We start from the raw sequence: 15,906 nt of genomic DNA, 5'->3' as shown, positions 1-15,906 counted from the left end.
CTTACATTTAGGAGTGACAGTCTGAGTACATTTCTGAGACCTGAAGAAGAACTGTTTAAGCTCAAATGTTTGTCTTTCACCAACAAAAGTTGGTCCAATAAAAGATATTACCTCACCCACCTTGTCTCTCAAAATTTTCATCAGGAATTTGTACCTCTTCGTGCTTCTAGTGAGCCTTCCACTTTTGTTTGTGCATGTGTGAAATCCAAATCACATGTGAAATTCCAAAAAAGAGTATGACCCCACAGAATTTCTTATTCTTGTGCCCTCCATCAGCAAAGATTTTAAAGTGTTTTACAAGGGTGGGAAAAGAAATTGGAGATTCCAGGAACTTGATTCTTGGAGTATTAATCATTACAAAACATTAACGTAAGCTTTTACATCCAATATCTGTTAGTCTGATGTAATTTAATTCACTGTGCAAGTTAATCAGATAGCTCAGCTCCTACAGCTACAGATTGAAAGCCAAGGACAGCCCAATTAGTCTCTTGTCTTCCTACTGAAGTGGTTAGAAGAGTGCTTGAAAAACCTTTAGTCACTTCTGCTGACAAGAAGATCTGAGCTAGGTGTATGGTTTGATTACTCCATTTGATGATGGTGAGACATGCTTACCTAAATTTCATCTAGGTTTTCACCAAAGTTCTGCCTACTATAATCTTAGCTCATGCTAGAAGCCATTTTGTGTGGGCATCAGCTTTTCAAAGCCACACCAATAAGAAAGTTCCTCAATAAAGCTTTATACAAAGCATCTTTGCACTCAGTCACCTTTCCTCAATTGTCTGCAAAATGGCATTTAGGTACTGATCTCCACATTTAGTTTAAATCACTAGACAAGGTGAGAAGGTCTGTAACTAATCTTGTGGAAGCCACTGAAGTTTAAAAATCTACAGCTGAAGCTTAAAGTTTTGAAAGACCTCTCTATTGTGTCAGTCTAGTCTTTTGGAAGATCATCCCTGGAGAAGATCAGCATGTCCTTGACTGAAAAAGCAAGTCAGTCATATCTACGTTACCTAGAATGTGGTCTAACTTGTTTTTAGATTTCTTTGGCGTTGCAGAGATTTTCCTTGTTTGTGTGTGTTTCCAACACCCACAGTATAGCGAAAGGACTCATTACTGTAGGAAGGGAAAGTGTTTAGGTCTTTTAGCTTTTCTATCACAGTAGGGCTGAATTTAAAAACAAAAAACCAAAACTACAACCACCACCAACATGGCACTCTAACACCTTAGAGTAGGGATCCCTAGTTGTTTCATAGCATGGACCACCTTCCCTCCCATTTTGTATGAAGAAGCATAACTGTGGAAGCTATAACAATTGATTACCCAGGAAAGAGTAAGAGGAAATTAACTATAGCTGTCTTTAATCTATTTGATTTTTTAAAAAGAACAAGACATTTCACAATCTCCTCTCACAAGTATTTCTCTCTGCTGGAAACAAGAGCCACCAGCACCACATAGCAGTTTAGAAATTACTGTGTTTTGATTATCAAGTCTCGCTTGTCCTGTTTTCACTGAGGAAGCCTTGGAAAACTAGCGATGTGGAGTAGGATTGTGTAGCCCTCAAAAGAAGCACCAGGGAGACAGAATCTCTTGCTAGGCTAGCTTTTCTCTAAAGTTAAAAATAAGTCTCAAAAGAAAAAAAAAATTTATCTTCTCCCCACCACCAATTTCCTTGTTTCAGTCTCTTGAAGCATCATAATCCCATGAGTTCTAGTACTTAAGGAAGAACAGAAAGTCACAACCAGAAAATTTCAACACCAAAAAAAAACAGCAGGGGAGGGTTTACAAGGTTTCATTTACAGTCTTTTTTTAATACATCCTGAGACAGCACATATATCTACATGTTTCCCATGGATCACCTTTAAAATATGTTCTCAGAAAAGAAATGTTAGAGTAGACAGTATAAGGGTTAAACTACTATTCCTTCTACCTAAACAGTCTAACATCTCTTATGTTATAGCCACAACTGAGTAGTATTCATAAAATGATAGCTTACATTTAGTTTTCTATGAATGAGGAAGTGACAATTTTAATGATTGGCCTTTAAGTCATGCACTCTTTTCTTAGAATTTCAATCAAAGTACTATTCTTCAAGACAATTCATAGTCTGCAGTACAGCATATTTATTTATTGCAATTCTATACAATCAAGATCAAATATTTTTTTTCAGATGGCAAATGTATACCAACAGCCTCTGGAGTACAGTGTCACCCCGTTACCTTTTATTATTTAAAATAACTTTTTGTTTAAAATATCTTCACTGTTGCCACACATACCAGATATATTCATGTTCCCATTATTTTAAATGAATACATGTTTTAAGAGGGACTACATTGGAGAGGAGGGACGGTTTGTAAGAATGACAGAAGAAAATTCAGAATTCCAACTATCAATTATGTTTGGGTATAATTCTAAATACAGTGCCTAAATATATAATTCAAGTATGTTAATGGTCTGTTTTAAGATAGCATCGAAGGTTTAAAATTCTAACAGTACAATTACAGGGGGGTTTTTTTTGTTTGTTTTTGTTTTTTAAAGTTAGTAGTGAACTCTTCGTTTTCCCAGTGGGTGCACTGTGTGTCGTAGAGGCTTACAGGTAGGTTACAAGATTCCACATTAGGAATTAATACTCTGTGCTGAAAGAAACCCCCACCCCAAATGTAGAAGCGTTCTCATAACATTATATTTGTCTATGCACTCTTACAAAGTCTCTCTCTCACACATGCTGAGCTTTAAATAATTGAACGTTTTCCCTTTCATTTGCCTTTATTGCCCTGGTCCCAACTATAGCAGTACAGTAGGTCAGAAAGCAGCAAAGACTCAAGTACATTTTTATTTACAAGCAAAAATACACCTCACATTTAATGCATTTCTAGATTGGACACACAACATTTACCAACAGATTATGACAACATAAAGGCAGGAAACTCAGAGTTCACGGAATGTTGGCCATAAATGTGATTTTGCTGACTTGCCAATCTGCAAACATTTAAAAGTTTGGTAGCTTGTTTTATGAGAAACCTTCACTGGAGAATAAGAAACCAGTATTAAACAAGAGACTTTATATTATATACCTGAATCCTTCCTGGCTGGAAGACATTGCTTAGGCTAAATTTATTTGAACACATGGGACTTAGATCTTTTATTAAAAAAAAAAAAATCTCTATACACTCAATAACCCCTCTTCAAAGTTTTACGGTCTCAGGTTTTTAATCCTTTCTAGACAATTTAAAGTTGTAGTACGAACCTATGATCCAACTGGAGCATATATTCAAGAGATATTCTTATTATCAAGACCTCTTTCAAAACCTTTATACATATCTGCCTGTCTGGGAATTATGGTAAACCTTAATACTGTCAAACTAAAGAGCTTCTTGTATCACATTTAGATTACTCTAGAAAAGTCTACTGGATGAGAAGTTAGATACCAACCACATGTGGTGGATCTCATTTTTTTCTTGAAAGTTCAGTGTTCTAGCTTTCTTTCTGAACTTTGCTGGTAAAGTTTGCCATATTCCTCCTCCATTTGTTTAGTATGAAATACGATTCCCAGTAACTCCATAGGTCTGGAAAACATTCCCCCGCTCAATTATTCAAATCTAACCTTCCACTTACTTACAGTGTGTGTTGAATAATGAAGTCATGTCTCCTTCTTGACATTTATAGTGGAGTGTTGCTGAAGAAAAGGTGATTCTTACCTTAATATTTTTCTTTGTGATTAAAAGAAATTTGAATCACATTTCTGCCTGTATTTTCCTACAGTTTTTTTTTTAAACCAATATTTATGATTACTAGAACTAAAAGCTTGCATCTGTTCTGAATTTAATAAACGTATGCTTTTGACGGCACTTTGTATATAGTCAGTTTCAATGTTTTGCATTTGATCAGTCACACTTCCTGCTTTGTGCATTAGCACAGCACATCACTCACCCTTTCTTTTGTTTTGGTTTTTTTTGGGGGGGGAGGGGGAGGAGAGGAGAAGAACAGGAGGAAGGGAAGAGAAGAATAGGCCTGCAAGAAGATATCTACAAGCAATACTGCAGCAAAACTGCCGACATTTGTGTCTGGAGCCAGAAGTGTCATCTCCTCCCAGGAGATGTACATGGAGATGAGGAACACAAAAGGTTGAGGTGAAAAGTTAAGGGGTGTGTGGCCCAAGGAACCTCCTTCACTCCCCAGGCCTCTGCACAGGATTAGAGAACAATGAAGGTACTTAAAAGGAGTGGCTTCTTTACTTCCTGGGACTCCTCAAGGAAGCAGCTTTACTTCAATGCTGCTAAAGATACCGGCAGGCAGGAGCAACAGAGGGTGATGGCAGGGAACAGAGAAGATGGAAATAAATAAGGGATGGCCCCAAGAAAGCTGTTCTCTGGCTCAACCACTCTACCCCCATCCCAAACACACACCCCCATTAAAAACAAAAAACCCCAAAGTTTGAAAATTGAATTGCATTTTTTCCTTAGAAAATATTTACAGGGTGCTCCATCAGAACCTAATTTGACTTAAAGCACCAACTGTCACTTTATATTTTCCCCTGGATATTAAATTTTACTAAATGATTATGGAGTCTTAGTTTCTTTCCACAATTGATATAAAAGGACAGGGCTAGATCATTTCAAAAGCTTCAGAATTTCTTTTTGAAATTTAAACTTGAGACTGCTTGAACATTCCTCAGAGTAATCCATTTTTTAAGCTCCACAAATTAACCAGATGGTATATAATAATGAGAGAGAAAAAGGGTTTAGATAATGTAGTGATGGACTCCATGTTGATCCACTGGATTGTGTAATACAAGCTAATTTTGTGACCTCTACTAGATTAATCTTTTTAATCAATTTAACAAGAATAATTTCCCAATCCTGAGCTCTGTACTTCCCTCAGACAGTTTCCTTCCTTAGCAAACTTATCACATCTAGTCCTGGTCTGATAAAGACCAGGCACATCTCAAAAGTAGCACCTACCTGTTATTCGTGGGGGGTTACGAAGATGGGGCTTTACACGAAGTTTCCAGAAAACATCCATTCCTCAGTATAATGCACCTATGACCCAAGAATGGAGCTCTTGGGAAGATACTTTGAAGTATGCATCAGATTTATACCACTTATGTATTGGAAGTACTGACAACAATTTTGGTTAAAAAACCCCACATGAAGTCTCTAAACAAATCACTTGCCTTGGAAATCAATTCATCATGATTGGCTAGGTGGGCTCTGCAGTGGATACAGCTGTAGGTTCGGTGACAGTTCGGCAGGTAAGCCTGGAACGTTTTTGATTTTGTCATTTTTACCATCTCTGCTGGTGGCTCCTCACTCAGCTCAGGGCTGGCACTTGAAGAATTACAACTTTGCTGAACTCGCTGACAAAAAAAACACTGGAAAATGCAAGCAAAAGCCGTTGTTGTTCTGGAGTGTGTGTGGCACTTTCCACACAGATGCCACAAGAGAAACAGTCACAACCTGCAAGTAAACAGAGAAGACAACTTTTAAAAAGCCAGGAATACAGTACATTCAACTATTCTCTTGGATTTCAGAACTTTAACCTCCCTCCATCTCCCCTTCAAAAAACTCCACAACCCATTAACACAATAGACATCTTTGTTTAGCAGCCTCAGCAGAAAGGCAAAGTATTAAAAGGAATGGAGACTGAACTAGCTTTTCAACAACTTTGGTAGACACTAAAATAAGAAGTGGAAATAGTGTGGGAAACCTGCACTTGCTAAACTCATAAACCCATGCTAAACTCCAGAACACACAGGAAGTGGGGAGTTGTGTCTATTTTTCAATTTCTAGGGCATTTCACAATGCCCTGGACTTGAAGTCAAATGTGATACATACACACAACAAAATCTTGACCAAAAATTTGCACTATTTTGAGATCAGACTATTTCCCAGCTATAAAGTTCAAGCTTTTTAGATCAGTCTCCTGTCCACCCCGACTAATCAGTTCTTTCAGCTATTTTTTCCCCCCTTACTCTACCAAAATAATCTTAATATCTAACAAATTTCAGTAGTGGAGAACAGATTCTACAACCTACACATAAATTTTAAGAATTCTGTTTTCTATGTTCAAAATGCTGTACACATTCTTGATCCTCAGATCTCCTTAGAGGAAATAACATATTACATACACTGAGACATTTTATATAAATATACAAAAAATGAAGGCTACACTTTTCTATCATCTTCTACCTTGAAAGTCAAATTTGCACCTGCACGCTACAGATCTGTTTACTAAAACATTACTTAATAGATTACATGACTCAAAGCAACTGAACAATCCAAGCATGAAGATTACAGTAATTCAGTGATACTGTACAAAAGATCACCTATTATGCCACCAATCATTATGCGGCTGGTATGGTGGATCAATAACAGAAGTATTGAAATAAAAGTGCCAATGTAATAGTTCACTGTATTTCTGGTCTTTTCTATTGGCTTTATGAAAAGTGAGAATAAAAAGCACAGGTACGGTTTACTAGCTAGATAATATGAGAGTTAAAGAAAAAAAAAGTCTACTCTTTCCTGTTAAGCAGTAGCCTATGTATAGCTGGTAACTAAAATTGATTTGTTCATCTGAGTTGATGAACCAAAAAAACCCAAACAAAAAGTTTAATGCTGCTATATGGAAGAAATAATCAACCACCACCTAAAACTCAAACTATTTTTGTATAGGTCTAAATGAAATTTGGTTTGACAAAACAATGAAACAAAAGATATCAAGCATAAATCATGTGTGACCACCATGACAACGTGCTTTCCATTTAAAGCCACCCACCCTTACATAACTTTGCATTTTATTTTCCAACTGCTTTATTCAACAGTTGGAAAAAAGAGGCACCACCTGAAGTATTGTTAACACTTCAAAATGCAAAAAGGTGATTTACTTCTCATATTGCCACAGAATATAAGTTTAGCTATGAGTTTACACTCCTGAATTACATGGATCCCACTGATTGCTTTGAGGAAGCAATTTATAAGTAAATCATCACAAATCAGACTGTCTTGAGAAACAACCATATGAACATATAATGCCTGCTTCAGGAGGCATAAAGACCACATGCATCAGCTGTTTTTGAATTTTTACCTCAAGCTAATAAAAGGATGGGTGCATATTTTATAAAAATTAAAGAACTTCAGAGAATTCTATTTGTATAATACATAATTTACTGTAAGGAACCAGTCCTCAACTAAAACTTAGAGGGATGTGTACATTAAAAAAATAATGAAGTAATGGGAACATGTTGCCAATAAGGGCATGTCCTCTGTTCATAACTAGGCCTACCTGCTTTCCCCAAGAGTTTTTAGGGGGGGCAGGAGTGGAGAAAGATGAAGTATGAAGAATGGAAAGGATCTGGCAGGTAACTAATTTCACAGTTTTTGAATGTTCACCTAATATGCACGGATTTTAGAGTGAACATGCATACAGAGTCCAAGATGGTACATTTGAAATAAATCTAGACAAATAAGACACATGGATAAACACCAATATTGTAGACCTAACCCCAATGTAAAATGTTTTACTATAAACCTATTAAGTTGTCATACATTTTTATATTTCCTTTCCCCATCCTTGCCAGTGACAAGGATGTGTGTCAAAAAATTCTTTATTGTAGGCTGCTACTCCTGTCAGTTTCAATACAGGATGAATTACAATGCACATCACTATGGCATCACTATATTCTCTTGGCATAGCCATCATGAAATATCATTGCATTTTAAGATCTAAGGATAGTATTAGAAGTATATTTTTGAAAACTACTATGGATAAATGCAATGTATATGCAAAGAAAGAAACCACCCCTCAAAAATCCATCAGGGCTTGAAAAATCCACTACCCAGGTAGCGGGGAGAGGACCAAGCCAATTTCTGCAGATTTGGTAACCTGCAAATGGAGGGCAGGGGGGCTTCTGCTCCCTCATTTCTCTATGACCTCTTAAGAAACCCTGAAAGTTGTCCATATCCCTACCCCCTCAGATTTGGAAACTTTACACCTAATCCAAAACCACTGTCTGGGCTTTGTATCAGGTCCCAAATCTCCAAGACTAAACAGGATCTTAGTTTCTAAAGTAAAAAATACACACAGAAATTGTAGGGCTTTGGATCAGGCCTCTTAAGATGATGACTGAAGAACTAGTGAAATAATGACATTACAAGAGGTAATCGAGTGAAAGTTAACCAATTTAAAATATCCCTTCTACTCTAAAGTCAGATTGCTTAAAACTCTAGTTTGAGTTTCATTTAAATCCAAGTGATGGAAACTTGAGCAAAGGAAGTCTTTTGTTAAAGACTTGACATTTTTAACCCTTCAATTAAAAAGTGTTGACCTCAAACATTCCCAAGACCTCCCAGAGCTCCTTTGGCAAAGCCACATTCTCCTCATCTCCAAGGAGAGAGACCCCACAGGTTTTTGCACATCATAAAGCAGTCCTTCCTCTGTTGCTTCAAAAAAAAAAAAAAAAAAGGGGGGGGGGGGCAAGCTTCCAAACCTGAACTAAGTCAATGCAATTTTCTCTCCCTAAGCCTGCAGATAAAAAGTGCCAGATAAAAAGCAGTACTGCCCATAACTGTGCTAAGAAGTAAAAAACCAAACATGTCTAGGGTCAGTTTCCAGAGCTGCCTCCCACAGGGCTCTGAACTGCAGTGATTGTCAAGAACCATGACAATTGCATATTATTGCTACTTAGACCACAAATGTCTAGCCAAGACCATGACCCACAGGTTGCCCTGAAAATCTGAATTTACACAGAATTCTGAAGTCAAAAAATGAGAAGTTTTACACAGATTCCAAATTGTGCAATTCAAGATACCAGCCTCTATGTGCCCTTCCCTTCAGCAATATGAGTTTAGGGAAGGAATAGCAGGAACTTCTGATGGAAAGGCTTGCTACTTGCAGGCCTCTGGGAAGCAGGAGCTGCAGCAATACATTTTCAGTTACTGGACAGCAGTGATGTCATCAGATCTGCACTTTCAGTCTCTTCTGACTGGCTGTTTGCCTTCTCCTCCTTCCAACTCCTCCCTCACTATCTCTATATTAACAGCCTTATTTCCCATCCTTCTTTCTCTCTCCATAACACCACACTCTCCTCCTCTTCACCCTCAAGAGTGTTGTTGATCTATTTCCCTCATCCATTCTCCCTCACTCTAACACATAAAAGTAGCAAAGGCACGTAAACTATCATGACATAGCCTGAACCTCCTCCCAACAATTTATCTGGTCTTGTGGCTTTTAGGCTGTATGCCCTTCCAGGCAGGAACGGTCTTCTTGAGTGTTAGTACAATTCATGACCCAATGCTCCCCACATCCTGACTGGAGCCTTAGGGCACTCATTCAATATGTGATTAGTAAAGAATACCATTTGCTCCTGATTTATTTTGGGTTTCCTCATTTAAAAAATTATACATAGCTCATAACTTCAGTGTTAGGTGGAATTAATTTTTTTTAAATTGGCAGATTCCTTTTATAAGATGTGTCATAAAAGAACTTTACCAACTCAAGCTCCTTTAACCGTTGTCCAAAAGGGAACCAAATATTAGGTTACAGGCTTACTATCTGTATCCCTGAAGGCATTAACTGAGTGACTTAGAAAGTTCTGAATTTTACTATCACTAGTTTTCAAAATATAAATCACGTTGGGAAAAGATGGAGAGTTAAATAATAACCCTCAGAGCAAAGCCTTTTATTTGCTAGTTAAAACAGAAATTGTTTCTCTGATGCCAAGATGCAGGAACCACATGACTTCAGTGTATTTTTTCCCTGTTGAAATAACTCAACACACTCTAAAAAGAAAAGGAGTACTTGTGGCACCTTAGAGACTAACCAATCTATTTGAGCATAAGCTTTCGTGAGCTACAGCTCACTTCATCGGATGCATCCGATGAAGTGAGCTGTAGCTCACGAAAGCTTATGCTCAAATAGATTGGTTAGTCTCTAAGGTGCCACAAGTACTCCTTTTCTTTTTGCGAATACAGACTAAGACGGCTGTTACTCTGAAACCTATCAACACACTCTATTTCACTGCTGTCAAAAAGAAAAAAGCCACTAAATAATAATGAGAAAATATAAAATTGTATCCATGACACATTATGAAAATTAGAAAAAACAGCTCCCAATCCCCCCAAAAGCACATAATCCAAGAACATATCGGAGTACTTAACCTCTTTTCTTGATTGGAAAGCAAGAGATTACAGAATAACCACAAGCATAATACATAAAAATAAGTCTGCAAATATGTACAGTCTAACCATCTTTTAAACTATGGCATATATGACTCAAGAAGTACTAGCCTTAAAGATACTCCAAAAGTTAGTTGCTTATTCTAGGTTACTAATAATTATATCTATAAAATTCATCAGGATCAAAGATGTTCAGCATTTTACCTTCCTCCTTGCAGTGTCAAAAGTTACAACTCAGATACCATGCATAAACTAGCTTCGTGTTGAGCACATACAAACACCATGACAAAATCTAGCAGTCAAACAATCTCAACAGTATCCAAATTTACTTTAAATGTCTACTTATGGGTTAATATCTCAACTCTGCACAATCATCTGGCAACAGAAATAAGAGGGCCAGTTGCAAAAGGGTTCAGAGTTAAGAGGAATGATTCTTACTATTCAAAAGTATTAAAAACAAAATAAATTTCCGTATTAGAGTGCATGTTGGAGGGTGTGGTGTAGGAAATGGAGCTTCAGAAACTAACATTTTAAAGATAATTCTCAGTTTCACCTTGGTACACTGCTCCTTGATCCCTCCATTATTGGAGGCTGACAACGTTTACAATTCTTAAAACATGCTAACTATTTGAACAAAGAAACTTAGCATTTAAATCTGAACTTACAATTCATAGATTTCATCATGTAATTTCAGTTCTGCTGCCATCTAGCAGCATGACATCACTGAATGGGATGTCCAAATATGGTAGCCAAGTATCAGCCAATCCTAATGAAGTGGGCAGTCCCCAACCATGCTCCCGGATGTGTAAACAAACAATGAGAGGAAGCATGTTAAAGCAGATGTAGTCTAAGGACAGTACGATTATCCACCAGGTAACCGACATTAGTACTGGAATTTCAGATCTATGTAACTGAACATTTTAGTCTATCTTGTTTAAGAAGGATAGCAGCTGACTTGTAGCTCAAAGCTTTTAACATTTAATAAACATGCCATCTTCGTAACATTTCTCATTGTTATTCCTAACAGCTTATTTTTTGGAGAGGTTATCTTATAGAGTTGTGTGTAAACCTTTGACTCCCCTTTCATGCTTTAAAACAAGAGACTTCTCAAACCTATTCCTGATTTGAAATGAATTTAAGTTTGGCACCTAACTCAGCAACAAGGCAACTACAGACTAAAATTCCCAGTCCTTAAGTTAGATATATTAATTCAACCAAAATATATCGGTTTCTTGACAACTTAGTAGTTAATTCAGTTGAATGACTGTCTAGGCTGTTTTCGCACCACTCTTAGTAAGCTCAACTCAAGCCTCACACCAGGAATTGTAATGACAAAAATAAAATAAAGTAGAAAATAGTTAACTCAAGGCTCCTGACTATTTAAGGGGCCTCTCTCCTAATCCATTCAATACAAAAATGCGGGAAGGGGGGAAATGAACGTTTTGTCTGGCACCAACAAGCCCGACAGGGTTTTTTGTTTTAAATGCACAAACTGCCATTCGAGTACACTTTTTAAAAAAGAAACGCACGAAAGTCAATTTAATCAGATACGGTTCCATGTTTTCAGCTCAAGCAAAACACATATCGACAATTATTAAATCTCATTCCTGATTTTTAGTAGCCAGTGTATAGATAAATTAAAACAAACACAATTAAGCTGAAAGTTACCTCCACAGATCGATCTTGGTTTCCCCCCTGGAAAGTTTTAAATAGTAAGCGATTTTTCTTCTGTTCCCATTTCAAGCTCGTTTTGCAAATGAGTTTTCAGCCTCAGTATCAGCGCGCAAAGTTACCTGTGTAAATGGTGCTGCTTTTCGTTTGCAACAGTATCTACGAGGCTTACAGGACAATGTAACTTTTCATAAAAGCCGCAGCAGCGAAGAAGGGAACAGAGACCAGTCCCTTCAGCCTGCCCGCGCCTCAGCCCTGGGCACGGTTGTGCAGCAGCAGCCGGGGGAGGGGGAGATTTCACAGGGCTTTGCATGCAAGGTGAGGGGGACCCTGATCCGTCAGGGCTCTGCAGTCCGGCCAAGCGACCTCCGGCCCCAGCGGCGATCCCTGCAGCCTCTGTGCGCCGCGGCCTGCCTCGGATCGCACCGTAGGACCATGGAAAGGGCTCGCAGCGTCCCCACTGTTTACAAACAAAGCCCCGCGCCTGGCAGGCGCCTGCCCGCGGGGGTTGGCCGAGTTAGCCCGCTCCAGCCGGGGAGGCGGGTCGGGCGCTGCGCTGGGACAGCTAGGGGCGAACTATCGGGAATCCGCCGGGCTGGGAAGGGGCGAGCCGCCCTCTGGAGCCGCGGCGCCCTCTGGTCTGCTACCCCCGCAGCAATGCAAAGCCTCACAATCCGCCCGGTAACACGGCGGCTGCAGCCGGTCGGGCAGCTCTGCCGTCACTTCCAGGCGCTATAAATAGAGCCCGAGCCCGCCGGGCCAAGCCAGGAAAGTTACCTCGGCTTCCCGCCTCGCCGACGCACCAAAAGCCGCCGCCGGGTCCTTGAGGCGCGGGGAGGCAAGGCCACGGCTGGCTACGGACCGGGGCGGCGGTGGCGGGTCCCTCGGGTTGGGGGAGAGGTTGCCGGGCTCGCTGCGCGGGCTGGGTACTCACCGGCGGCTCGCCTGCCCGGGCCGGACCCCCGCGGGCTCCGCGCAGCTGTGGGCCCCCCCCTTCCCTCCCTCCGCGGGGGGCTGGCTTGGCGCGGGGAAGGAGCAGCCTCCGTCGCTGGGGCCAGGGGCGGGTCTAGTGTCAGTGGCCCCTCATGCCCCGCTCAGGTGGTGGCTCTGCGTGCGCCGGGGGGGGGGGGGGTCCGTCCCCCTCCCCAGGCTCAGGGGCGTCCTCCCCGCGGCAGCGGCGGCTGGAGCGCCCAGGGTCATCAGGGGAGCCGGGGGCCGGGCCCGAGTCTCCTCCCCTCGGGCCCGAGAGGTGGCCGAGGCATCCCGCGCCGCTAGGCTCCTTTGTTTTGTTTTCTCCCTGAGCCTCGCTGCCGGGCTGCTGCAGTTAAACCGTCCCCGAAGAACGGTGGCCGCGGCCAATCAGAACGCGTGTGCCGGGAGGGGGAGAGCGTGAGAGCCAGCGCGCTCCACCAGTCAGCCCCCGGGAAAGCGCGCGACGCCAAATCCCCCTTCCTCCTCCTCCTCCTCCTCTTTGGGGGCTGGGGGGGAGGAAGGGGAGAGCGCGAGACAAGGGAACGCGTGGTCGAGCCGTTTGCGTCCTGCGTTCCCTACGTGCAAAGAAGTGGAACGCTGTGGGTGTCCAATGGGAATGGAGGCCTCGCGCCAGAGCGAGGCTGCTGCGCGCGGTCTGGCCCGGGAGACAGGGATTATAAATAATAGGCGGCGCGTGCGGGGTCCTCCGGCGACCGCGAGCCCTGCCCGGGGACTCCGCCTCGCTACACTGTGTCCACCTCAGCTCGCGTCGCTGGGCGGCTGGCGTCTGCGCCCCCGAGCCACTTCATTCATGGAGCGGCGGCGGGGTTAGCGGTGAGCGCAGAGCCACGCTGCCGCCGCAAGCGCTGCCTGCCGCGGCCGCCGGAGCCGGGCTGGGACTGGGGGCAGACAGGGACTGGGGCACGGAGGGCGGGCTTGGCCCAGGCGCAAGGAGAACGTAGCCGCCGCAAACCCCCGTCCGCCCAGGGAGATCCCGCAGCGGGCCAGTGGTAGCAGGCTCGGCTCGCCGGAGGGACGGCGGCGACCAGGACCAATGACCGCAGCCCGACAGTGAAATCCGCGCTCTCCGGGGCACGGGGGAGAAGTGGGCTCAGTGAAAGAGGGCGAACACAAGAGCTGCCCAACAGGGCCCCCTGCCCCGCAGCGGCTCCTCCCTGGGAAGCCTCTCGCCGACTCTCTACAATACTAATTGTTGTTTCCACAAACCCCCAAAATACATCCTGCCCCATACTAACGCTTGTTAAAACTTCCAGATTCAATAAGATGAGGGGTAGGTTGGGGATAAGAGTACATCGGGGCCCCTTGAACTTCTTGGGGACAGAAGCATTCTGCCACCGCTAGTGCCAGGAAAAGGGGATCTTGGCCCCCTTCATGTCTCATCTCCCTTGGTGCCTGCCATGGCCTGACCCCTGAATTATCATTTCTGAGGACAGCTCCAGCTCACTCCAGCTAACACCCTGCACGGTTTCTCGCAGGCAGGATTTTTTTTAATCTTTCCTTTTCCTGTCTGTTTTTGTTTCTGATTAGTACACACTATTGTTTAAAGGAGACAAAGGAAAACAATTACATTTCAATAGACAGCGAGAGATAAGAAAAAGGCAAGGTAATCAGTAGTCCAAATTCTAATTCTAAGGTGGCCCCAATAATTATGATGCTAATTACAACATTTTGCATAGAGAAAAATGGGTGGGAACAGAGAAGTTTGTTATGACACAGGAAAGAAAAAGCAGCAATGACTTATGGTTGATTTGTTTTTTCAGAGCAGTCTGAGGGATTTAGATACACATCTTCCATTAATTTTAATGGAAGATTTGTCTAAAATGCCCTGTGCTATTTTGAAAGTTTAAACCTATTCCTCCTCTTTGTAAATTGCTTTGAGATCTAGAGCTGGAAAGTGCTCTAAAAGAGTTAGGTATGATTTTTATCATTATTTATTTTTGCCTTCAATCTTCTTTTTCAAGAGACAAAATAAATACCCTGGCTGGTTTGCTTTGGTTCTGCACTCTTAACTCCTTAGGCCAGCAGGAGCTGGGAGGTGTGTACTCAGACTAGGAGGAGCACTTCACCGTAACAAGCTAAGACTGACCAGAATCCCTCATTCTGCCATTTATGGCTTTAATCCTGAGTCCCAGCCTATGTTACATAGATACTTCACAATAGTATTTGCCCCCTCACCTCATTTATTCCTAACCAATACTGACTCATTTGTTTCTTAGGACCTCCTACTGTATATCTTTAATTCTTACTGACTTCAGTGGGAGGTAAGGGGGGCAGTAGAGTTTACGAATTAGAATAATATAATTCACTTTTATAGTTGCCCTTGAGATGATGGGTTGTAATCAATAAATCATGTGTGAGTTGTGGTTAGTCATAGTTCCACATTTCAATATCCAGAAAACTAGTGTGCATTTTTCCTGTTATATATTTCCACCTCCTCAGTGCTGATTTAAGTGTTATTCTCAGCTAGTTGTAAGTACAAGGAAAAAAACAAATTTCCATGATAAAAAGTTAATGCAATGAGAAAAACACTAGGAAACAGCCCTTTGTAAACATTTATGGGGCCTCTACAGTAGATTTTTTTTGCCAAACATTTCCCATTCTTGATATAGTAATTTCAGCTCCATCATTGGTAGCAATGGTGCAAATGTTAGCGTTGACAGGGCACAGGTGGTTACTTTTTATTTAAGCGTCTTGATGTCTATCCTCTGCCACAGTGCCCCAAACCAAGCACCCTAATCCTGTCGTCAGAGGAATCAAATGAGAGAGGAGAAAGGTAACAAAAAAGAGGGGATAAAAGAGTGGTATATAAAATGAATGGGACAAAGAAGGTAATTTCGGTGTGGCTCTTTAACAAGAACAAGAGGACAGCTGATTAACTTAAAGGCAGAAAATTTAAGAGATAAAAAGGAAATACTTTTTTACACAATGCATAATTAACCCAGATAACTCATTGCCTCTAGATACCATTAGCTAGAATTATGGAGAATAAAAATCATAAGATATAAATCCTCATGCTTCAGGTCTAACTGAACCAGTAGAAAGAAATTTCCTCCCATGGGATGGTTATTGTAAA

At 41.6% G+C, this 15,906-nt stretch overlaps 1 protein-coding gene across 8 annotated transcripts in view; it reads right to left on the bottom strand.

Annotated features, from left to right (window-relative positions):
- The window catches only part of YPEL1 (yippee like 1), a 40,168-nt gene extending 26,706 nt beyond the window's left edge, over positions 1 to 13,462 (bottom strand). The window contains exons 1-2 of one of the 8 annotated variants that reach the window (XM_037878409.2): positions 10,835 to 13,462; positions 4,959 to 5,453 (exon numbers count right to left, since the gene is read on the bottom strand). In XM_037878409.2, coding sequence (XP_037734337.1) covers positions 4,959 to 5,019 — 61 coding nt within the window. In that variant the 5' untranslated portion in view covers positions 5,020 to 5,453; positions 10,835 to 13,462. Of the gene's footprint in view, positions 1 to 4,958; positions 5,454 to 10,834 lie in introns of those variants that run through there. The other 7 variants (XM_037878406.2, XM_043529313.1, XM_043529310.1 and 4 more) reach the window with 7 other exon arrangements.
- Between the last annotated feature and the right edge of the window lie 2,444 nt (positions 13,463 to 15,906).

Source organism: Chelonia mydas, chromosome 15 (genome assembly GCF_015237465.2).
Source record: "Chelonia mydas isolate rCheMyd1 chromosome 15, rCheMyd1.pri.v2, whole genome shotgun sequence".
NCBI classification, from domain to species: domain Eukaryota; kingdom Metazoa; phylum Chordata; order Testudines; family Cheloniidae; genus Chelonia; species Chelonia mydas.
This window is presented reverse-complemented; position numbering and strand designations above follow the sequence as displayed.